This window comes from Equus quagga, chromosome 1 (assembly GCF_021613505.1).
Source record: "Equus quagga isolate Etosha38 chromosome 1, UCLA_HA_Equagga_1.0, whole genome shotgun sequence".
Lineage (NCBI taxonomy): Eukaryota > Metazoa > Chordata > Mammalia > Perissodactyla > Equidae > Equus > Equus quagga.
In genome coordinates, this window is record NC_060267.1 from 61,195,747 (window position 1) to 61,219,726 (window position 23,980).

The 23,980-nt window shown below is 44.8% G+C and overlaps 1 protein-coding gene across 1 annotated transcript; it reads right to left on the reverse strand.

Moving 5' to 3' along the window:
- Positions 1-804: 804 nt before the first annotated feature.
- EXOSC3 (exosome component 3) lies at positions 805-5,803 on the reverse strand. Its single transcript, XM_046685259.1, has 4 exons — positions 5,256-5,803; positions 4,371-4,520; positions 2,348-2,499; positions 805-1,261 (listed from the first exon to the last, which is right to left on the reverse strand). Exons 1-4 carry the CDS (start codon positions 5,577-5,579, stop codon positions 1,060-1,062), a joined length of 828 nt encoding a protein of 275 aa, XP_046541215.1. The 5' UTR covers positions 5,580-5,803; the 3' UTR covers positions 805-1,059.
- Between the last annotated feature and the right edge of the window lie 18,177 nt (positions 5,804-23,980).

Here is a 23,980-nt window from a genome sequence, read left to right on the forward strand (position 1 = left end):
TGGATAGGCTTCAGGGGTCTGTAACTCTCATCATATTTTCAGGGAGGTCTCTGACCACAGAACCACTGACCTGGATCATCTGCCAGGTTTCACATTCACTTCTAAGGGCTTTGCCTAAAATTCCAAAGAGCATGGAAGTCTTTCCTCTCCAACTCTATCACAAACCTCTACCATTTTTTCAAAGCCTAGGCAGGTGGTTTTTTGTTTGGCTTCTAGGGAATGATCTCAGCAAAATAAGATTTGGTGAGATTTGCATTCAGAGATCCTCATCATAGGGTTATTTGTAGAACAAAAAAAACCCTCAATATATCCTGAATATCCTATAACATGAAAATGAAATATAACTACTGAGTTTTTAAATAGCAGTCGTGAAAGAAATATATTAAATGTTTGAAGTTACAAAGTAGTATATAAAGTATAATCCTATAATTCCAATTTGAAAACAGAGTCACACATAGTGGTTGCGACTGTAGGCCAAGTTAAAGTCTGCGCCTCAGTTTCTTCAACTGGCAGGATAAATGTCTTCTACAGAGTTACTAACAAATAAGTTAATCCATGCAAAACACTTGGAACAATAATTGATACATGGTAAACACACTATAATTGTTAGCTGTTACATACGCACCACTAAATAATGGGATTCCAGGTGGTTTTTGTTTGCTTCTTTATGCTTTTTACACATTCTACATTTTCTTTGGTGAACATGTTTTACCGTTATCAGAAAATGTTACTTTAATGCTCACTTGCAGTTTATTATAGAAGTTATGCTCTAGCAAAACAAAGGGAGTTAACACCAATCCATAATGCTAGCTTTAGTAAACTTTACTGTAAAGAACAAAAAAATACATCATTTATTTTATAATGATTTGTCTCACCCACAAGAACATGTGTGGCAACCAGTAACTTTTTTATAAAAATATTTTAAGACTCTAATAAGACAATATGTACATTCATTTCTTGTCTTCTGAAGATTTAATGGGGAAAAGTTCACCTGAAAAAGTTTCCCCAGGAAACCCACATAGTCTCTTGGCTCAACTGACCCATAAGGAAGTCCATGGATCAACTTTCTGCCAATCTGGAGAAGATCTGTTTTCTTTGATCTGCTGTCATGTGTTCACAAGCTTCTAAAATGTTTGCCAAAATTAAGGTCTGCTGAATGGTTTTTGCCTTAACCCATATTCTTCCATTCATTCCAAATACTATCTCCAGTGGGTAGAGTTTTCCCACTTCCTGCAGGATTTCACAGTCTGGAGCTAGCAACCTGGTGAGGAAGGAGAGAGAGAGTGAAATGTCATAAAATGGTAGTGTGTGACCTGACTTTCCTTTAGAAGATGACTCCTTTTCTGGGCAGTTCTCTATAGTTCTTCAAAGCCCCACCAACATCATTCCAAGAACATGGCACGTGACATTTGTGGCCCCCTTTCTCCCAAGAAGCTTTACACTTACCAGTATACCAGAGGTGACAATGGTGGGCTGTCCTCTACAAAGAAATCAAACTCCCTGTGTCGCCAACTTTACCAAAAAATGTATTAAGTCCTTCCGCTACATTGTCAGAGCACCTTATTTCTAGACTTTAGAATCATAGCTTATTATCTGTGGTGCTAAAAGAACACTTTAAACTTACTTTCCTGACCATGTAAGTTATTCCTTAGTACCGAATTCAGTACTTGGAGAGAAGCACTGACTCTCAAACCATAAGGGTGCTGCTTGGTTAGTAACATGCTTCTCTAATGTCTTGAACTAATTCTGAAGCTGCAGAAGCAGCAGCAAAGAGAGGCATGCAAGATAGCTCTGAACTTCAGTGACTCCAGGAGTAAAGCCCTGTAACAGGGCACAGCTCTGGGGAGGTAAAGGTCTAAACGCCTAACAGAGAATCAGCCTGTGGGAACTAGTAAATCTGCCAGGACAGAATAGTAGGAGCCTTCTGTGAATGTCTGTATAAGTCTGAGGATCACATCAGCCTACCTGCATTTAGCCCCCATTATTGGAGAGATTTGGTGATTTTGTAAAATTGTACCTGTATTCAAGTGACTTAAGAGAAAAGGCCAGTTTTCACAACTGGGCTGAGTATATCAGGTATAAGGAATAGCAGACCTTCCGGGAGAGAAGCCCAGACTTCATATGAACACACAAACTACACCGTCAAACACATCTGAATTTGATGTATTCATTAAGAGAGGAAGGGACGAAATGCCTGAGTTTACAGCTGTGCTAAAACAGATACTGATTTTTAACTGAGGAGATTCAGATGTCATTACAAAGAATCCAAATCCCAAAGATTAGTCAGCTTTCCAAGAAGGCAAAATTATAAAAGAAGACAGGCAGGCCAGAAGGCATCAAGACTTACTTTCTAATCAAGCCTAAAGTGACTTTAAAAAGCAGACCATCCTGTCCAATCACACCCATTCCGTTGGCTCGTCCACAGCTGTCAATACAAACCATCTCTGGTTCCATATCTTTGTTAGCAACCACGAACTGGCCATAGATGAGATCTCCAACCTGCAATGATAAGTAAAGAGCAGTTCATTTCCTCCCAGCAAACCATGCTATAGGCGCTGCTGTTGGCTCTTTCCCATAGGCAGCAACACCAGCCACCCACAGTTCTGTGGCCAAGACACTGACGACACTGCAGGCTTCCTGCAGCCACTCTGGAGTTGAGTCTTAAAAAAAGGCAATATGAACACACGTACTCTTCCCCTTCACCGACCAGGAAATCCCCAGACTAGGAGACATCTCAAAGCCAGAGAACACCCTCTAGGGTTACGCTGTCCAATACGGGAGCCGTTACCCATATGTAGTTATTTAATCTTACATTTAAATTAATTAAAATTAGATACTTAGTTCCTCAGTTGCATTAGCCACATTTCAGGTTCTCAAAAGCCATGTGTGGCTAGTGGCTACCACACCACACAGTGCAGATGTCAAACAGCATCACCACAGAAAGTTCTATCAGACAGCACTGCCTGGGGAATTACAGAAGTTTGATGGATAAAAGAAACCCCGGCACGCAAATTACTCAAAGCAAAATGGAACAACGGTAATTCACTGATGCTTCTCCCTGCAAGATTTACTTAAAAACCTCATAGAGTTGAGCTTCAAACTGATGAAACTAAGGAAATGGAGAGTGAATTTGTTAAGTATCGACCATTTGTTGGGTGACTATAGGAACTAGAGAGGAACAAAATATTCTCTGCCTTTCAGAAAGCATTTGATCTCAGAGGGCAGTGGGCATGTACATATAAACAACAAACTTCATTCAAGGATGAATCCAGTAAGTGCTGGAGCACAGTTATCAGAAAAGCGATTGAAGATTAGGGCTGGTTTTACAGAGGTGGTGGTGTTTGGCCTGGTTCTCAAAAGACGAGCATGTGTTCCACAGAATGAGAAGGGGATACAGAAATCCAGACAGAGGGAACAGTATGAGCAGAGGCACAGGGCAGGAAATTATGAGTTCAGTCCTGCTGTTAAATAGTTTGCTGTGGTTCGAGCATGGCTGCAAGGAGGATATAACTATGGATGAGGGAGGACTTCTGGAGTTCAATGCCAAGGAAATAGGTAGGCTTTGAAGAACCTTTTTTTTGGAGAAAGAGGAGTATGTGTGGCTGTCAGCCCTCGAAAGCCTGGCTGGTGGGGCAAAAGTATACAGGCAGGGATGTCAATGAGGAGGTCAGTGACAAAGTCCAGTCAAGAGGTAGCTAAGGCCTGAACTTGCAAAATGGAGACACAGGGATGGACATGCAGAAAATCAGAAAGACAATCAAAAAAGATCAATAAGATGACACATGAGAGGTGAGTGAGAAGGGACAAAGAAACCACCAAGTTTCTGGCTCGGGTGGACAGGAAGTGTGTGTGTGGCTCTGCTACCTGAAAAGCCCCATCTGAGAAGCTGAGGTCACAAGACTGCTCTCTGTCACCTCCAAGAAGGAAGTGTTAGGAAACAGTGATGTGACTGAAGTTCTGAGATGCCAGTCTCGGGACCTACAATCAGGATGGATGGTCGGCTGACGTGGCAATTCGCACCACTCACTCCTCCCCCCTCCCTAAGCCTATAGCTGACTTCTTTGTCCGGTGGATACAGACATGACAGACAACAATGCAGAGAACAGACACAACCTTTCAACTCCACAGGGATGAAACATCCCCCAATACAGCAAATGTAAACTAAGTATGTGGCTCTGGTCCCAGAGACGGAGCATCGGAAGGAACTCCTGGAGCCTGGAGTGACCGCACAGATGCTCAGAGATCATCCTATAGAACCGGGGAAAGAGGTCATGCTGAGGAGACAATTCAGGTAGACTTCTGGAAATCTGAGTGTTTCTGGGTATTTAGATGCTTTTCTTACTTTTGAAACCAAAGGCTCCCATCATTACCTGTACATTTGGTCTGTTTCTTTTAGTTGCACCTTCAAATGCCAAGTAAGACAAAGAAGCCAGCTCGCTCCCTCCAACATCAACTTTGAATATATCTCCAGATTTAGCTGTCACTATGCCGATCACATGGTCTCCTTTCACTGGGACATACTACAAAAGAAAACAGAATAACAACCTTAAATGACGATCATTTCCAAGAGATCCTGGAAGATGTCTTCAGCAAGTCCTCAGTGGATACTTTACTATGTTTGTCATTAGAGATATTTAGAAAATATTTTGAAATCCAAGTTTACAAATTAATACAAATCTTACAACAAACTTGATCATATACCATTTTCAATAAAAGAAAAACAATCACATCATACACTCTCAGCTTTACAGCCTCTGACACTCTTACCCCACACCTCTTCAGGACCCTTGTCAGGAAGGCCCCAGCTTCTGCCTGCACATCAAGCCCAGTGGCACAGGGGGTCCTCACAACCAAGGAAGGCCATTCCATCGTTACATAATTTTTCCTACATGAAAATTCTTACTTTTTGTAAGAGAAACTTAACTCCCTGTGACATCCACTCAGTGAGCCTGGTTCTGCCCTTTGGGACCGCAAAAGATAAGCCAGGAGCCCCAACCTGTGGGATTTTGAAGACAACGACCACGTCTCACAGTCCTTATCCCGTTATACGCCAAGATTTCGCCTCCTTTCTCTCCTGGTCGCCCTTCTCGGGCCACGCCCCCGTCGCTCACGGTGCCCCGCGGGAGACGCGGCGGCGGGCACGCGACGACGGCGGCTCTAGGCTAGCCTTCTGCGAGGAGGGCGCCAGGGCCGGCGCTGCCTCTTCCGACAAGGCTTCCCAGCGCGGGGACACCATCCTCCGGAGCCCAACTCACCCGTTTTTGCTGCGAGTCCACCCAGTAAACGCCACCGCCGCTGCCACCGCCGGGCTCCTTGTGACGGAGGCGGCCGCATTTGGTGACCAGCAGGCGGTCGCCACAGCGCCGCAAGCCCGGGCCGCACACAACGCGCACGCGGGCGCGCGCCCCGGCATTCAGGCGCAGCGGTCGCTCTCCGGCACCTCCCGGGCCGTCGGCGTCCTCCTGCTCCGGCAGCAGCAGCTCCTCACCCGGGAGCACCACCTGATCCAGAACCGTGCGCGCCGCCCGCGCCCGGCCACCCGCCAGGGACTCGGCTACCACGGCCGCCGCCTCAGCCATACCCCGACGCCACCACTTTCCGGGTTCCGCTTCCGGCTCCGCGTCCAATCGCCAGCTTGCCCAAGGCCTTCCGTTTCCGGCAGTAGCGGTCTGTTGAACTTGAACCAACTACGTCTGTGAAGCCTGATCGCGGTGGGCCGGCGGGTGCCCCCAAGGGGCCTATGATTGTGTCTCTAGCCGGCCGCCTGTCCTGCAGTCTGTCCGCGGGTCTGTACGGGAAACGCGCAGCTTGAGTCGATCGCAGAGCCTGCACTTCCGGTGTCTCGGGTCGCACTGTGGAATACCAGACGCTCCCACTTATGGTTCCGTGGGAACCCTGGGAATTGAATAGAGGGGCTTGGGGAGTTGGCCCTCCCTTCTGACTCCGCCTTCAGAAGGAAAAGTATTTTCCTTTTTCAAAATAAAACCTTTTGGTTGTTACTAGAGAAGATATTTATTCACATTGTGGAAAACAAAGACGAATAAAAGAAAAGAATCAGAACGTAGTAGTCTTGCTGGGTTTGTCTCCCTTGTTAGGCTGTCGGCGAGTTCTCATTCTTTTTGGCCCAGGCTCTGGCACCAAACAGGGAATGCCTGATGGAGGAAAGAATGTTTACATTTTGGTGTGTATTTCTCCCTAGACAGTTTTTTCCTGCACATAGACACATCAGGCACATTTCCACATAATTGAGCTACCCCTACATGGCCCAGGAAATGGGTAAGTGTGGTTAAATCCTTGCTGCTGCTTCCCCGGGAGCACACTTTAGTTGCCCATGTGAGAAACTGCTGAATTCCAGATGCACAGCACATCAGTCATTGCCTTTTAGGGCCCTTACTTGAAATCACTGTTTCCTCTGTCAACTGGCGCCTCCTGTTGGCATTTGGTCAGAGTCCCCAGCAGGGGTGAGAGCTGGGGACTGGGAGGGCTTGGCTCTGCCCATCTCTTTGAAGCATCTGCTTCCAACGGTAATTTTTAGATTTCTAGGGTAAGACAGACCGTCTCTAACATGCCTTCCAAATTTGGCAAGATGCTGGTGAGCCAACTGAATATGAAGAGGCCAAGTGAAGTGTAGCTTTCATTGTTTTGCAGTCAGATTGTTGCAGGAACTGTTCTTGGTCGGTTACGCTAGCACGAGAAACTGATATGGAACTGCAGTGAGTTTGCTCACCCGTCACGCAGCATGCCAATCTCTGACACCGGTGTCATGGAAGAAAGTAGGAATTTTATTGCAAAGCACTGAGCAAGAAGGGGCAGCTAATACTGTAATCCTGAACTCCCCAAAACGCTACAAGCAAGAGTGCTTATTTGGGGCTTTAGGTAAGGGAGGGGGAGCATGTGGCCGTGGGGGCTGAAGTTCTAAGAGTCCTGGCACAGGTGTGACTGTCTGTTCTGTGTTTCGAACACAGTGGGTTTTTAGTCTTTGACACCTAACGTTTACAATCAGTCATTTTAGCTTCTCAATGCTCCTGTAAGATGCTTAGTTGGGTGGAGGGCTGTCAGCAAGCTCCTCTCTTATCAGGGGTCCTGCTGCTGTTCTGCAAGGCAAGCTCAGAAACTGGTTATTTTGCTTCCCACGTTAACCTTGTGGGTACAAGGCACAGTTTCACCCTAATCCAGGGAAATTTTAACTCCTTCATCCTCAGGCTCAAAACTGTGTAGATTCTTTTTCTCTCCTCCCCACTCCAGCCCAGCTCTAGAGGGTCTCGAACCAGCAGATACTCAGCGATGGGCCGGCCCAAGGCATGCCCAGGGTGCTCAATGACCTGGGGTCTGGACCAGACAGAGGGAGGTAGAGAAGCGATCCCTGGATCGTCCCTCATGCACCCCACGCCGGGGGACGAGTCTCTGGGAAAAACTCGGTCCACACCTGGCAGAGGCCGCCCAAGGAGTCCACCTCCCCGTGGGGGCGGCACGTGGCCGTCGTGGGGCTCACTCCCTGGTCGCCAGAGGGAGCGGAGGCCCGAGCCGGGCAGCCACCGCAGCACCGGCCGCTCGGGCGAAGGGTGCTGTCACACCTCGGGGCGACACCTTCCCGACACGCCTCGAGGGGCGGCCCGGGCGGGGGCCGGCGGGCAGGCGGGCAGCGGAGGGGGAAGCCCGGCTCCGAGCTGCCTGGGGGCCCCGGCCGCGGGTCCGGGTGGACCGCGGGTCCGCAGCGCGCGTCCGAGCGCGGGCGGGCGGAGGGCGCGGGGACAGCGGCCGGGGCTGGGGGCCGTGCAGGGGCGGCGCTGCCCTCCACCCCTCTGGCGCACACCTCCCACTTCTCAGTATTTCCCTCGGGGAAAGGACCAAATTACCCCTCGGAAAGGTGGGACCCGACCCTGGCCTTCTGGACTCTCCCAAAACTTCCCTTTAGAAATCTTGACTACTTGAGAAGTTGGAAAAGTGGCATCTCACGGTTGCTTTTCTTTGTTGACTAGTGAAGTCGGGCTGGGTTTTTTTCTTTCAATCAAGGACACTAGTTGAGTCTTTGCTTGGAGCCAGGAATTCAGCTGGGGAATCCGCTGACTCATGGTCCCTGTTCTACCGTCTCTGATACTGACCCTGATATCCGTATCCCTACGTTAAACCCAGCATATATGGGGTTGAAAACAAAACACTCTTTCCCTGCTTACTCCCTGGCTTCCTGACTCCAGAATCCACTATCCTCCATGGAGGCAGACACCGCCAAGGACAAGCACCTGGATTCATTATCTCCTCCCTGCAAGGAGATACAGGCTGGTGGGAAAGCTGCTGACCAGCAAGGTCATGGGCTCCCTCCTCTCTGCAAGGGTCTCAAAGCCAAAGACAGGCTGGTGGGAAAGCTCCGACCAGCAAGGCCATATGCTCCTCCTCCCCTACCTAAAACCCCAAATAAAAACCCTTCCTTTTAGTTTTTCGGGGAGTTTGGGATTTCAGCGTTAGCTGCCCTCTCCCCTTGCTCAGCACTGTGCAATAATAAAATTCCTACCTTCTTCCACCACACCTTGTGTCAGAGATCGGCTTGCTGCACAACGGGTGAGCGAACTCACTTCAGGTTCGGTATCATCTCCACGTGAAAATCCCAGGAGCTGCGGTGAGTGTAACAGCCTGGTGAGGGTGTCCACCCCGGGAGGACAGAGGATGAAATCGTGCCCTGCATATGGGAGGAAGGTCGGACTTAGGATTGGTGTCCCAAAGGAGGTAATATTTGAGTGAACCTTTAAAATTTTTTAGTTCATTGGTTTCTAAAAATTACAGATGAACTACATGCTGATTTATATACAGAAATTAATAGTAAAAGAGTCCATGGAAGTGTTAATGTCTTTATTCAAGTAGAGAATTTAAATGCAAATGCTCACCACTATCACTGCACGAGTGAGGGTCTACCTGCTATAGATGTTTTAAATCACAAATAATCATGGCTAGGAAGAATTAGAGCTTTAAAGAGTCTAAACATAGAAGATATAAGGCACAGCCCTGGTGCTGAGACAGCACACCCGAGGAAGAGCACCTGCTGGCCAGGACTGATTGAGACCTTGTTGGAGAGGACAGGGCCATGGCTCGTTAAATGGCAAGAAGTCATTAGAAATCTGTGCCTGTGGAACTTGCTGGCTCTTCCAGGGTGCTGGGGAAAGCCATTCCTGGGGAGGTATCTCCTGGAAGCCTCTGTTACAAAACTGCCTGAGAGGGTGCTAGGGAAAACTGCTGGCTGCTGGGTGCTTCTGGGCACCAAGCAAAGCAGGAGAAGCTGCCGTGCTGCAGGAGTATAGCAGAGAGCACACTGGAACCAGGAAGCCCAACCTCTTCCTCCTGTAGTGCCTCTGCAGGGCCTTCTGCTGGCAAAGACTGTCTTCGTGAAAGACAGCAGAGGAAAGATATCTTAAAGGCCCAGATCCGCTTTCTCAGAACAGGCGATGAAGGGTGAGTTGAGAGCTGAGCAGCAATACATTGGTAACTGGCCCAAGGTCTCATGAGGTTGTAAAATCAACAAACCCATCAGTAACAGCAATAAGGTGGAGTCTACCCAGGCACAGATGGCTTCACTAATGAATTCTACCAAACATTTAAAGAATTAATACCTATTCTTCACAGACTCTTCCAAAAAAAAATGGGAGGGAACACATCCCAACTCATTCTGTGAGGTCCGTATACGCTGATATCAAAACCAAAGATATCACAGGAAGAGGAAAGTACAGATCAATATCCCTTATGCATATAGACACAAAAATCCTCAACAAAATCCTGGCAAACTGAATCGCAACATATAAAAAGGATTATACACCATGACCAAATGGGGTTTATCCCAGGAATGCAAGGTCTTTTAACATCTGAAATCACTTAAAATAATAAACCATATCAACAGAATAAAGGACAAAAACCACATTATTATCTGAATAGATGCAGAAAATGTATTTGGAAAAGTGCAACACTCTGTCATGATAAAAACACTCAATAAACTAGGATTAGAAAGGAATCTCCTCAACCTAATAAAGGGCATCTATGAAAAACCCATGGCTAATGTCATACTTAATGGTGAAAGACTGAAAGCTTTTTCCCTAAGATGAGGAACAAGACAAGGAAGTCTGCCCTCTCCACTTTATTCAACATTGTTCTAGAGGTTCCATCCCAGGCAGTTCAGCAAGAAAAAGAAATGAGCGGTACCCAGATTGGAAAGGAAGAAGTAAAACTACCTCTATATGCAGGTGAAATGGTCTGGTACATAGAAAACCCTAAGGAATCCATAAAAAACCCTGTTAGAACTAACAAGCGAGTTCAGCAAGGATGCCAGATTCAAGAACAATATGCAGAAATCAATTGCATTTCTATACACGTGAAATGAACAACCAAAAAATGAAATTAAGACAACAGTTCCATTTGCAATAGCATCAAAGAGAATAAAACATTTGGGAATAACTTTAAGAAAAGAGATGCCAAACAAACTCTGGAAACTACAAAACATCGTTGAAAAAAATTAAAGATCTAAATAATTGGAAAGATACCTCATGTTCATGGATCAGAAGATTTAATACTGTTAAAATAATACTACTCCCCAAATTGATATACAGATTCAGTCAAAATCCCTCCTGTCTTCATTGTAAAAATTGACGAATGTATCCTAAAATTCATATGGAAATTCAATGGACCCAGAAGAGCCAAAAACATCCTGAAAAAGAACAAAGTTGGAGGACTTACACTTCTGATTCCAAATCTTACTTACTACTTACAGTAATTAAGACAGTGTAGTACTGGCAGAAGGATAGATGTAGATCAATGGAAGAGAAGTGAGACTATTTCCATAGAAGTAAACCATCACATATATGGTCAACTGATTTTTGACAAGGGTACCAAGACAACTCAATGAGGAAAGAAAAACTTTCAACAAATGGTGTCGGGACAACTGAATATCCACATGCAAAAGAATGAAATTAGACCCCTCTCTCAAATTACATACAAACGTGAACTCAAAAGTGGATCAAAGACCTAAGTGTCAGAACTAAAATTATGAAACTCTTTGAAGAAAACGTACAGATAAGTCTTTGTGACCTTGGATTTGGCAGTGGTTTCTTAGCTATGACACCACCAAAAGCACAAACGCACAAAGAAAAAATAGGAAAATCGGACTTCATCAAAATTAGAAACTTTTGTGCTTCTAAGGCACCATCAAGAACGTGAACAGACAACCCACTGAATGGGAGAAAATATTTGAAAATCACGTATCTGATAAGGGACATGTATCTAAAATATACAAAGAACATTTACAACTCAATAATAGAAAGACAAATAACCCAATTTAAAAATGGGCAAAGGATCCAAGTAGACATTTCTTCAAGGAAAATATATGAATGGCCAATGAGCACTTGAAAAGATGTTCAACGTCATTAGCCCAAGAAATGCAAAGTAAAACCACAATGAGATGTACTACATCACCCCCAGTAGGATGGCTATAGTCAAAAAGATGACAAGTGTTGGCGAGGATGCGGAGAAACTGGAACCTTCGTGTATTGCCGGTGGGAGTGGAAAATGTGCAGCCACTGTGGAAAACAGTTTGACAGTTTCTCAAAAAGTTGAACATAGAATTACCATATAACATGGCAACTACCCTCCTAGGATATACCCAAGAGATTTGAAAGCCTATGTCTACACAAAAACTGCACTTGAATGTTCATAGCAGAATTATTCATAATAGCCCCAAAAGTGCCAACAACCTAAATGTCCATCAACTGATGAACGGGTACACAAAATGCATATCCACACACTGGAATATTATTCAAGCCTAAAAAGGAACAAAAAGTATTGACACATGCTACAACATGGATGAACCTAGAAAACAGTATGCTAAGTGAAAGAAACCAGATACAAAAGGTCACATATTTTATGAATCTGTTTATATGAAATATCCAGAATAGACCAATCTATAGAGACAGTCAATTAGTGGTTGCCAGAGGTTGGGAGAGGGGAGAGTGGAAAGTACTGGTTAATGGGCACAGAGCTTCAGTCTGGGAAATAAAAAATGTTCTGGAGATGGATGGTGGTGATGGTTGCAAAACAATGTGAATGAACTTAATGCCACCGAACTGTACACCTAAAAATGGTTAAAATGGTAAATTTGTTATGTTTATTTTATGATAATAAAAGAAATATTTCTACAGAAAAAGGAGAGGGATAGATGAATCAAGTGTGGCAAAATTCTAATAGTTGTCGAATCTGGATGATGGGCACAGGGTTGGTTTTAATTCAATTGTTTCTAATTTTGTTTGTTTGAAAATTTTCATGTGTTTCATGTGTGTTGAGATAGGCAAAACAGATATCTTCTCCATGGCAGTTCAGCCTGATGTAGCAAATAATGGAAAAAGTTACTGCAAAACAAATAAAAAATAAACACAGCTTTGACCATGCCTTTCTCCTGCCTCAGAACCGGCCGGGGCATCTTATCACCTCCAGGAAAAAACCAAGAGTCTCTGTGATCCTGGCCTCTGCTCACCTTGCCACCCTCATCTTGCTCCTCTCTGACTTTCACTTCTTCTGAGCAATCATCACTTGTAAATTTCCTGCCTCCGTGCCTTGATCTGTGCCATTCTTCATGCCATGTATGCCCTCTGCTTTAAATTCTTCTTCTTCTTCTTCTTTTTTTGGTGAGGAAGATTGGCTCTGAGCTAACATCTATGCCAATCTTCCTCTATTTTGCATGTAGGACGCCATCTCAGCATGGCTTGAGTGGTGCATAGATCTGAGCCCAGGATCGGAAGCTATGAACCCTGGGCTGCCCAAGCGAAGCATGCAAACTTAACCACTATGCCAGGGGTGGCCCCTAGAACTCTTTTTAATGTAACAAACCAATCTCCCGCTCCCTTCTTAACCTCTCCTTCAAAACTGGGCTGGAGCTAACTATCCCTCATCTGAGCTTTCAGAGCTCACTGTCATAATTTATCATAGCACGAACCATCAGATTGCAACTACAAAATTTATACATACACACATGCATGCACACATGCACACACACACACGTGCCTGGACCGTAGAAGTAGTAGACCAAAGGCACTGTATCAAGTCTGTGAAGGAGCTTCTGTACCAGGAAGAGCCCCACTAACTTAAACTTGCTGGATATTTCTCCAGCTTTATAAATATTTTATGTCACCTATCCCTACAGGGACTACTTAGTTTACCTTTGCGCTAGGCTAAAAACAGTATGTCTGAGGAAAAACAGGGACATCACTCCCACTCTTGAAAATACTCACTTCTAATTTTCACCTAATTAATGTAGGTAAATAATTTTAAAAGTCTACAAGGCTTTTGTAAAACAGCCGCGGTTGCCAGCGGCTGGAGGAGAGGGGAATGGGAGTCACTGCTTAACGGGTACAGGGTGTCCGTTTGAGAGGATGGAAGAAGTTCCTCTAGTCCCTGTCCCAAGAGGCAGCCGCCCTCATCCACAGTTCGTTCCTTCAGAGCACCAGCCATCGTTCTGGGAGTGGAGGTGGGGATCGCAGCCTGGTCATTGGCTAGGGGATCAAGTGGTGCGGCCATTTTGTCTGGACTTAGCTGCTCCACCTGCATTTACCAAGTAGTGTCTGTCCTTCCAAGGGCTGAGCCTCCTTGGGGTCCTGGGGAACAGATAGGCACCCCCCAACCCCACCGTCTTCAGAAGTCCACCTGCAGCTTTTCAGGTGGAACTATCTCCATTCTACTAGTTACCACTTCTTCCACATTCTGTCTTTCAAACATTTGTTGAAAACTTTTATCTGCTATTGTCTGCTCTTCTGTTGTTGTCCTGTGGATTTACGCCTTTTTAAAAACTCCTTTGCTGTCGTTTAAGTGTATGACCAGTCCACCGTTGCACAGGCCATTCATCTTTTTATTAACAGAAGTCTGCTGGCAACTGCATTTGTTGTTGGTCAAGCTGAGAAACTCAAATTAAAGTCCTCTCCTGTACACCTGGGTCAGACTCTGGGCATGATGTAGTTGTCCGTCTTAAAACAAGTATGGTAGGGGCTGCCCCGAGGCCGAGTGTAAGTTCCGCGCTCCGGGCCCAGGGTTTCGCTGGTTCAGATCCTGGGCTCAGACATGGTGCCACTCATCAGGCCACGCTGAGGTGGCATCCCACATGCCACAACTAGAAGGACCCACAGCTAAAATAATACAACTGTGTACCAGGGGGGCTTTGGGAGAAAAAGAAAAAATAAAATCTTAAAAAAACAAAACAAAACAAAAAAGTATGGTAGGGGAGAGAGGTTAGCTCTTCTTCCACTCTTGTGAAACCTTTCTCAAATCTCACTCTAAATCAAATAGGGAGGCCAGCCTGATGCCAAAGTGGCTAAGTGCGCTCATTCCGCTTCATGGGCCGGGGTTCGCTGGTTTAGATCCTGGGTGGGGACATGGCACAGCTCATCAAGCCATGCTGTGGCAGGAGTCCCACATATAAATAAAGTAGAGGAAGATGGGCACCGATGTTAGCTCAGGGCCAGTCTTCCTCAGCAAAAAGAGGAGGATTGGCAGATGCTAGCTCAGGGCTGATCTTCCTCAAAAAAAAATAAATAAATAAAAATAAAATAAAACCAAATAGGATATTTTAACGCTCCCCCCATACATACAGCATTTTAAAAAACTGCTTTATTGAGGCGTAATTTATATACTATAAATTTCGCCCACTTTAAATATAGAATTCAATGATTTCTAGTAAATTTATGAGTTGTGCAACCATCACTAAAATCCAGTTTTAGAACATTTCAGTCACCCTAAAAAGATCCCTCATTCCCATTTACACTCAATTCCCATTCCTACCCCAGCCCCACACAACCACTAAGCTACTTTCTGTCTCAATAGCATGGCTTCTCTGGACGTTTCGTATAGATAGAATCTTACAATATGTAGTTATTGGCATCTTGCTTCTTTCCCTCAGCGTGATGTTTTTGAGGTTCATCTATGTTTGTAGCACGTGTTAGTCCTTCATTCCTCGTATTTCTGAATGGTATTCTACTGTATGGGCACACCACATTTTGTTTATCCATTTACAAGTTGATGGCCATTTGGGTTGTTTTCACTTTTTGGCCATTATGAATAATGCTATTAATATTTGTGTACAAGTCTCTCTGTGGCAATACGTGTTCATTTCTCTTGGATTGGGTACCTAGAAGTGGAATATCTGGGCTATATGATAAATTTGTATTTAACTTCTTAGGAAACTGCAAAATTTTCTAAAGTTGCCGCACCATTTTACATTTCCACCACCAATGTATAAAGGTTCCAGTTCTCCACATTCTTATCAACACTTGTTTTTGTCTTTTTGATTAAAGCCATTTTAGCAAGTGTGAGTATTATCTCATTGTGGTTTTGCTTTGCTTGTCCCTAATGACTTACGATCTTGAACATCTTTTTATGTGCTTAATGGCCATTTGTATGTCTTCTCTGGTGACATGTCTATTCACATCTTTTGCCCATTTTAAAATAGTGTTGCTTGTCTTCCTATTGAGTTATAAGACATTTAAAAATATATTCTGGATATAAATCCTTTATCAGATACATGATTTGCAAATATTTTCTCCCAGTTTGTGGCTTGTCTTTTCATTTTTGTAATGATATCTTTTGAAGCCTGTTTTTAAATTTGACGACGTCCAGTTTACCAATTTTTTCTTTAGGGATTGTGCTGTGCTACAAAGAGTGGTAGTGGAACCCAGTCGCTATATTTTAGAATCATGAAATGTCTGATTTTTTTACAAAACAGAGTTTTAGATTACAGTTCACCAATAGTAAGAACTGTTAGTTAGTCACTCACCTAACAATGTCCAGTACTGTGCTCGTGTTCATACCTGAAAACACTTTTTCATCAGTTGGCTTTTTAAGCTAGTGATTATAAGCTAACAGCTTGCAGACTTTTTGTGTATATTTGTCCCACAGGTTTTTTTAAAGATAATTTTTTAAGGATGGTTTTTAATTTTTTTATTATGGAGGGTTCCAAACATATAAAACTTGACAGACTAGTATAATGAACCTCCGTGTAGCCAAAATACAGCCCCAACAGACACCAATCCTGCAACATCTATACCCAGGAGAGAAACAATTGAGTCAACATTTAATAATCAGGAGATTTCACTTGAAAATTTCGGTTTTGGGTGAGCTAATCCATAACACCCAGTGTGGGTTCAAAGATTGGCAAGAACAAGATCAGCTTTAGGTTGCCTTTAGTGCGGTTTACCAGAAAATCAGCAGACAAGCAGGGCAAGGAGTGCCCAGAAGCAAAGCTGCGCCAGCCTCCCCACACCTCAGAGATGTGTCTGAAGTTCCGGGATGACGGCCGGGTGGAGGAGTCTGGTATTTTGGGCTTAGTGCCCTGAGTAACTGGAAGGTGGGGGAGCCGCTATGTCTTTTCTCAAAGTCTACACACAATCACATGAGGCACCTCCTTGCTGTGCCACGTACACAGTCCTTTGTCCTATTTTTTGCTGCATCATTAGGCTGACAGCAGGTCTCATTTTGAACTTCCACATTCAGCTTCTCTTGAAAAAGCTGTGGCAATGCTAAGCTTGCATTCCTTCATGGCAGCTGAATCCTGGCAGCCCCAGTGAGGGGAGATACTGTGGTGATCTTTAATTTAACATTCGGAGACAATACCTGCAAAGTTCCTGCCAACAAGCCTGGTGGAGTACTTCACTGAAATAGAAGTTGTTCTTTTTAATAGTGTTCTGGTTGTTCAAAGGTTTAGAATGAAAACGTTAAAAAGTGTTTAGGGGAAAAGGAGAACTAGACTTGAGATTTGTACATTGGCTTAGATTTAAGCATTTTAAGAAAGTAGTTGCCATCTCTGGCAATGAGCTCGTATATACAGCACAGCACACTGGTCATGAGAATGGACAGGAACTAGACTGCCTGGATTCGAACCCTGGCTCTACCACTGCAGGCTCAATGATTCACATTTTCTGTGCCTGCATTGTCTCATCTCTAAAAGGGGGATAATAACAGTACCAACATAACTTGAATTTTGAGTTAATATAGATAAAGCGGCCAGAGTAATATTAGACAGGTGCTAAGCATTATATGAGTGTTAGCTTTTTATTTTTTTGAATAAGCTTATACGATAGGAGCGCTTCATTCCTGACTACACTGTTTTCTTTGGGTCACAGAAGGCTCCCTGATTGAAAAGGCACATTTGCTTTCTCAGTTGTCATTCTGATTCTTCTTGTCAACACAGGAACTCTATCTCAAGTATTGTGACACAAAGCAATCAGGCCGCTTGGAAACCGACACTGAAAGGTCATTCTGGGCCCTCTGCAGCAGGACCTGGGGACTCTGCTGTGAAGAAGGCTCAGCTACTCTTAGTCCTTTCCCTTTTTGTCCATCTGCATCTCCTCCTAGCACCAACTTTCTCCCTTACCCTCTACCGTGAGTCTTTTCTCTCCCTCGCAGCTCCTGCTTACTCAGAATTTCTCGCTCGCTCCTTTGGTGTGCTCATGACCATCATGGCCTTGTGACTTTTCAGCCCCAACTCTCATTGTCAGCTATGATTTCCCAATTTGAAATCTGAGTGGGCAGAGCTCTTTGGCCTGGCAGCCTCATGGACCCGTGGCAGGTTGCTGTGGCCCGGTTGCTCAGATTCTTGCTCACCCTAGCCAGTGGGCAGGGAAAACTGAGGTGACACAGCTACAAAGTTTCACAGTCTAGACCTTCCTCTTGATGCATGGAGGTGAGTGCCAGATGTGAATGTCAGGCGGGTAGACGGCTAGAGCACACAGGGTTCCCAGCGGGTGTGAGGGGAGCTGCCCAAATCTTTTCTTTGGCTCTCATATTGAATATGTAAGCAAATGACAATTGATAGATCCACAGTGTACCCCATTATACTTTGATCACACCCTTAGTTTAAACTGATAACATTTTATGTATTTAATATATAGTATTTACCAAGTGCAAGGCTCTGTTTTAAGAGCTTTATATATATCAACTCATTAAATTCTCATAACAGCTCTATGAGTTTGGTATCATTATTATCCATACTTTGCAGATGATTAAACTGGGGGACAGAGGAGTAACCGGCCTCCAGTCACACAGTGGGTGAGAGTGGAAGTAGGATTTGAACCCAGGCAGTCTGGCTTCAGACAGCCCTGCATTACACTATCTTTCACAAGCAGATTACCTAACCAGACTGAGCTTTCTAGAAAAGCATAGTCTTGATTTTCTTGACCCCTCTTAGAACCTTGTATGGTAAAAGGCATGAGGGGCTGCCTGTTCAGATTCATACTTGTTTCCTTGTTTCCCACTCTTCATTTAGAATGCTGTTAGTTTTTTACATTTTTAGTTAGACTTTTAAAAGAAACAGGACTGCCAAGTGGGAAGAACACACACTTTGGAATCAGACAGATCTGGATTTGAATCATTTATCTCATTTGAAACGTTTATCTCTGTGTGACCTAAGCTATCTGAACCCTGGTTTTCATATCTGTAAAATGCAGGATTGCTGGGGGCGTTGAGAGTATGTGTAAAAGACCTGGTACATATTAGGTCCTCATCATGTGACATTACTATCCCTGTGGTTGGCAGTGGATGATAAAATCCTGGCAGTCACTTGGTAGACTTAGAAGAGTGCAGAAAGACTTCACGGCCATGAAGAACTCCAGGAAGTTATACTACTATTGGGTGGTATCTGAGCTGGGCCAAATATTTTTAGCCAAGTATTGCAAATATGTTACTTGGGCCACCACGCCCTCATATCCCCTTCCTGGTCAGATATTACTAATTGATTACAGCATTGTATCCTGTTGACGCAAGAATCCTTTTGACGATTGCTTGAGGCAGAGGACTTGGACTCAGTGAGAGTGGGCCCAGAAGGCAGAACCTGTTTGCCATCTTTCCTTCTAGCCGAGATATACAGACCAGCTATCCAAGCCCATCCAAAGTTGTCCTTGTTTCCTTTCAGTCTTTTCTTTGCCTTGTGACAAATAGGTTTTGGAAAAAGTTGTCTGTGGTGACCCTGCACCTTTATGAGACTCAACAGGAAGAGAAGTCCAAACCCATCCGCTATTACCTGATTCTCTACAAGAAAGACCTGCCTTTTGACATTGTGGAGCTCATGGAGGACACAGAAAAAAAAGTTAAGACACAAGGTGAGACCTTGTGCAGGCAGTCACAGCCAGTGCAGACCTTTGTTGGCCGGGGTGGAACTGGTTGCCCCAGTCTGCCCAAGTTTCTGCTGTGGACAAACCCTTCCTTTGGGGTCCACGTGTATCCCACTCAGAAGGACATACATTTCCCCTCTTCCCTTAGGCACAGCCTCTTAGGTTCTGGGACTCTTTGTCATTTAGCTGGCTGCCCGCTTGTGACTGAGGCATGTTCTGTAGTCCCCTTCAGCACTACCGTACGGTGTGGAAATACACCCACTGAGATACACGCCAGCTGCTTAAACAAGTGCGGGGTACCTTGCTCCTTCCTGTAATCACATGGTGAAAAATCAGAAAAATTAAATACACAGAAAAATAATAAATAAATAAAAAGAATTATCTGATTCCGCCAAAGTCAGCCACTATTAGTATTTTGATGCGTTTTCTTCTTCCCTATTTTCTTTGTTTAAATATACATGTAACTTTTTTAAAAATGAGATCATATTATCATGAACATTTTTCTAGGTCAAAACATCATTATATTTAATGGCTGCATGAAATAGCACTGTATAATAGAAGCATTTTAATTTATTTCAGCCATCTCCAAATATAGGACATTTAGGACTTGTAACAGATGTTTGTACATATCTTTTTGAACATCCCTGAATTATTTCCTGAGGGTACTGTTTAAAGTCAGTGCTCTGTGTTGCCAAATTATAAGACCCTTCTTTGAGCCTAGACATTTGCTCCAAATTTTTGTTTTTCAAACTTGGTGGTAGAATTTTGTGGATTTTTTCCCAAACAAAATCTGGTATGGAAATTTATTAGGTAGAAAAGGTAAAACCCCAACTGCGCTGGTGGGAAAGGTTTGGAGCCCTCAGCCTCTCCCTCAGTACCACTTTCACCTGTCCGTACCACCCCACCTCCCCACCTCATCCCCAACTCCTGCCCTGGCTGATATAAATGTTCTTCATGCTGTGTCCTCTAGACCAGTGATGAACCTTCAGCACCTCTTATCGGTTAGGGTGCTCTCAGCTACAGGTGACAGAAGATCCAGTTCAGCTGGTGGAATAGTAAGGACAGTTCAGTGTCTCACAGAACAGACAGGGTGACTCCTGGATTGTTAATCTATTGGCTGAGTGATATCAAGGATCAAGTTCTTTGCATTTTTGACCTCTGTCCTCCTCAGTGTGATGACTCATTAGATGCCTATAGCAGTCATTAGATGCCTATAGCAGGAGCAAACATACATCCTTGCACAACTCCTGGAAGGGGCTAGGAGGGCACACCCCTTCCTCATATTCCTTTTGGAGAGAGAAGAAGGCTCCCAGCTGATTTCCCCTGCTTTCTTATTGGGCAGAATGGTGTCACCTGCCCATGCCTAGGCCAGGCACTGACAAGTGGAATAGAATTACCGGGATTGGTTTAGACCAATCAGGATTCACCTGTTAGAGTTGGGGGAGGACTTAACCTTCCCTGAAACCCATGGCAATCTGATGTTTGAACACCATCCAGGGTCTTTTGTCAAGGGCGGAGGGAAGAAATGGCTGCTGGGCAGCAGCCAACAGTTGTCTGCCAGAACATCCCATTAGAAAACATGCTGAAAACCCAGTGTCACAATCCCAAGGCTGCCTCTTACTTTTGGTATGGCCTTGGGCAGGTCTTTCAAGCTCTCCGGGCTGTGGTTTCCTAATCTGTAAGCTGGGAATAATGGAAGCTGCCCTACCTACCTTACAGGGCTGTGGAGAAGGAATAATGAGACTGGACATACGAAAGAACTTTAAAGGAGTACCACCAGCCCCTCTGTGAAAAGGTAATTCTGAAAACTGAAAACCAAGTGCATTCCTGCCTTCTCTGCCTCTCCCTACCCTAAGCAGCAGGTCCCCTGAGGTTAGGAAGTCTCTTCTCTTCTTTTCCCTCCTTGTTTAAAAGTGTTAGTCTAGTACCTGATGGGCCTCAGGAAATGTTTCTTGAATTTAGTAATTCATTCAATACATATTTTCTGAGCAATCTCTATATGTCAGGCACTCCTCTGGGCATATAACGGTGAACAAGTCAGAAAATGCCTAAACTTTCAAACATATTCTAGAGAGGAGAAAACAGTGGACAACTAAACAAAATAAAAGAACAAGCTAACTTCAGAAAATGTTAAGTATCGTGAAGAAAATAAAATAGAGTCATTGGTTGTGAGGGACTGGGAGTGAATGCATAAGAGAATGGGTAGAGGAGTAGGGGGTGGGCAACTCTGTGGCTAAAATATGGCTGAGCCTGTATAGGTTTTTCTGAGCTGCTGTCCAGGGCTGTGGACAGGTCTCCTCTTCCTCCCCAGGCTAGCTCAGCAGAGCTGACAAGGAACTCATCATTGTGGTGACCAGCCTGGCCGACAGGTACCCATATAGCGTGGTTGTCCACAGTGCCCAGTACAGGGTCTACCCGAGGAAGCCAGTGCTCACTGCCCAAGTTAGTGCCCCCACACACACCCATTCCAGGGCCTCTTCATATCTGAGGAAAGGGGAAAGCCCATGCCACGGTATGGTGCAGGAAACACACACACCTCCAGCTCTTCCCATTGCTAGAGCTCCCGTCTAGTCCCAATCGCTGCACCCACCTGCTTCTGTGTGTGCATGACATTTGGGATGTTAGCTGAGCCCCAGCTTTGTGCCAGACCTCGTACTGCATACTTGGCATGCACTCTCTTGAATGCACACAACTCCCCCTGTCAGTTGAGCCTTATTACAGCCATTTTACCCTTGTGGTTCAGAGCTGTAACTTAACATGGGGCACACAACTAGAATGTGGTGGAGCCCATTTTCAAAGCTTGCACTCTTTCTGCTACGTTATACTGTTTGCATTTTCTAGTGTGAATTTAGTCTATCCACTAATTATTCCTAATGGGCCCAAACCAGTTTCTTAGTTTTTCTTTTATTTCCTGCTGCTGGCCCCAAGCCTGACCTATCACCTCCCATTCTGGAACTGCCTCCATTTACACTTTCCCACCAAGACTGGTTGTGAAATGGGTCTCAATCCCCCAGCCAACAGCTTACCCTTTCCTTGCTTCATCCAATGTCAGGCCCTTTGGGCATCAGAGGTCATGCTAATTCTTCCCAGAGAAATAGACTAAGAGTAAAGACACAGCGCACAGGGGTTTGTCACCAAGCTTACAAAGTCCCACTGGTCCCTACCGTGAAATTCCTGATCCTCTGGGCTGGGGAACAGAATCATCTGTTCTCTGGATTTATTCCTGAAATTGAGGGTCATTAGTCTTCCCACCTCCCAACCTTCCCTCCTGACCCCACCTGAGTGGAGATCTTGCAAACTATTCCCTGAAGGCCTCTGTTGCCAGCTGGAAGAAAGCTCCAGGACATGGACATCATCCCCTTTGCCCTGCTGAGAGCCTCTTGCTTAGCGGCAAGGCCTTTGCTACCCAGGATCAGTCTCTCAGGCCCTGCCTCCCTAGTGACCACAGGGTATGCTGACGTACCACGGCTTCATGAACCATTCTTCTGTTTTTAGGTGTTTAGTGGTTTCCAGGATTTTGCTTCAGCAGGGTAATGATTATTAGCATAGTCTTTGGAATCCAGTACAGTTGGATTCAGATCCCAGCTTGGCCAGTCTCTAGTTGTGTGACCTTGGGGAAGTCATTTCACCTCTCCGAGCTTCTGTTTCTTTGCTAATAAAATGGGAGTGATAATAAAAATACTACTTCCTAGGATATTTATAAGAATTAAGTCAGATAATGAATATGACACATTGAGTACATTCTTAGCACATAGTAATTGCTAAGTGTCAGATATTAATTTTGCAAATATTGTGTCTTGTTTGGGATTAATTGGGGACAAAGGGATAATTATCTGAGCTCCACTTTTCTCACATGAAAAGGTTGGGATTTTGGGTCCTTATGTACTGAGAGTCTCTGAGTCTTGGTTCTGAGATTTTTGATGCCATAGGTGTTTAGAGGAGAAAGAGGTGCTTGGAGCTGGAGTAAGCAGAGAAGACCTCTGGGCAGAGGTGGTGCCAAGCCAGAGCTCCAGATTTGCATTCCACTGGACTTGACCAAGATACTTATCCATCTGGAAAGTTTATTTTGGCCTGACTTTGCCCCTTTCTTCTAACCTTAGCTTTTCTCATTAATGCCCATCTCGTTAGGCCCTGTGCTTTATTGGCTGGCTGTATGGTGATGAACAGAGATTCTGCTTCTGACTGTGTGTTTTCTTGCAGGTCTGTGTGAGCTGGAGGAATTCTGACCTCCCTGCTCGAGACAAGGCAGTGCTGGTGTTTGCACTTGCTATTTCCTGCGCTGATGACATAACAGACAGCCATTTCAAAAAACCCGAGGTGCATGGCTTCAACCAAGAAGACGCCTGGGACACAGCTGCCGTTTCGGCTTTTTATGCCATGTCCAACTGCCTTGCTCATTTTGTGAGTCTTGTTCCCAGCAAAGAATTCTATTGAATGGGCAGAACCAATGATGTCAAAGACATGAGGAGTGAACTTGCTGCTCCCTAAGTATGAAAGCCTGAACGGAAAAGCCAGTGTTTACATTTCACGCACGCTGCATTATAAGACATCAGTTGGGAAGTAATTTTTTTTTTCAGATTTTTTTTTCTTTTTCTCCCCAAAGCCCCCCAGTACATAGCTGTACATTTTAGTTGTGGGTCCTTCTAGTTGTGGCATGTGGGACGCCACCTCAGCTTGGCTTGATGAGTGGTGCCAAGTCCACGCCCAGGATCTGAACCGGTGAAACCCTGGGCCGCTGAAGCAGAGTGCGCGAACTTAACCACTCGGCCACAGGGCCAGCCCCGGGAAGTAATTTTTGAAAAACATCTAGTCAGTGATTAAGAAGAAAGTAAATAAATTTGTTCCCTGCCTCCTTGATGAGC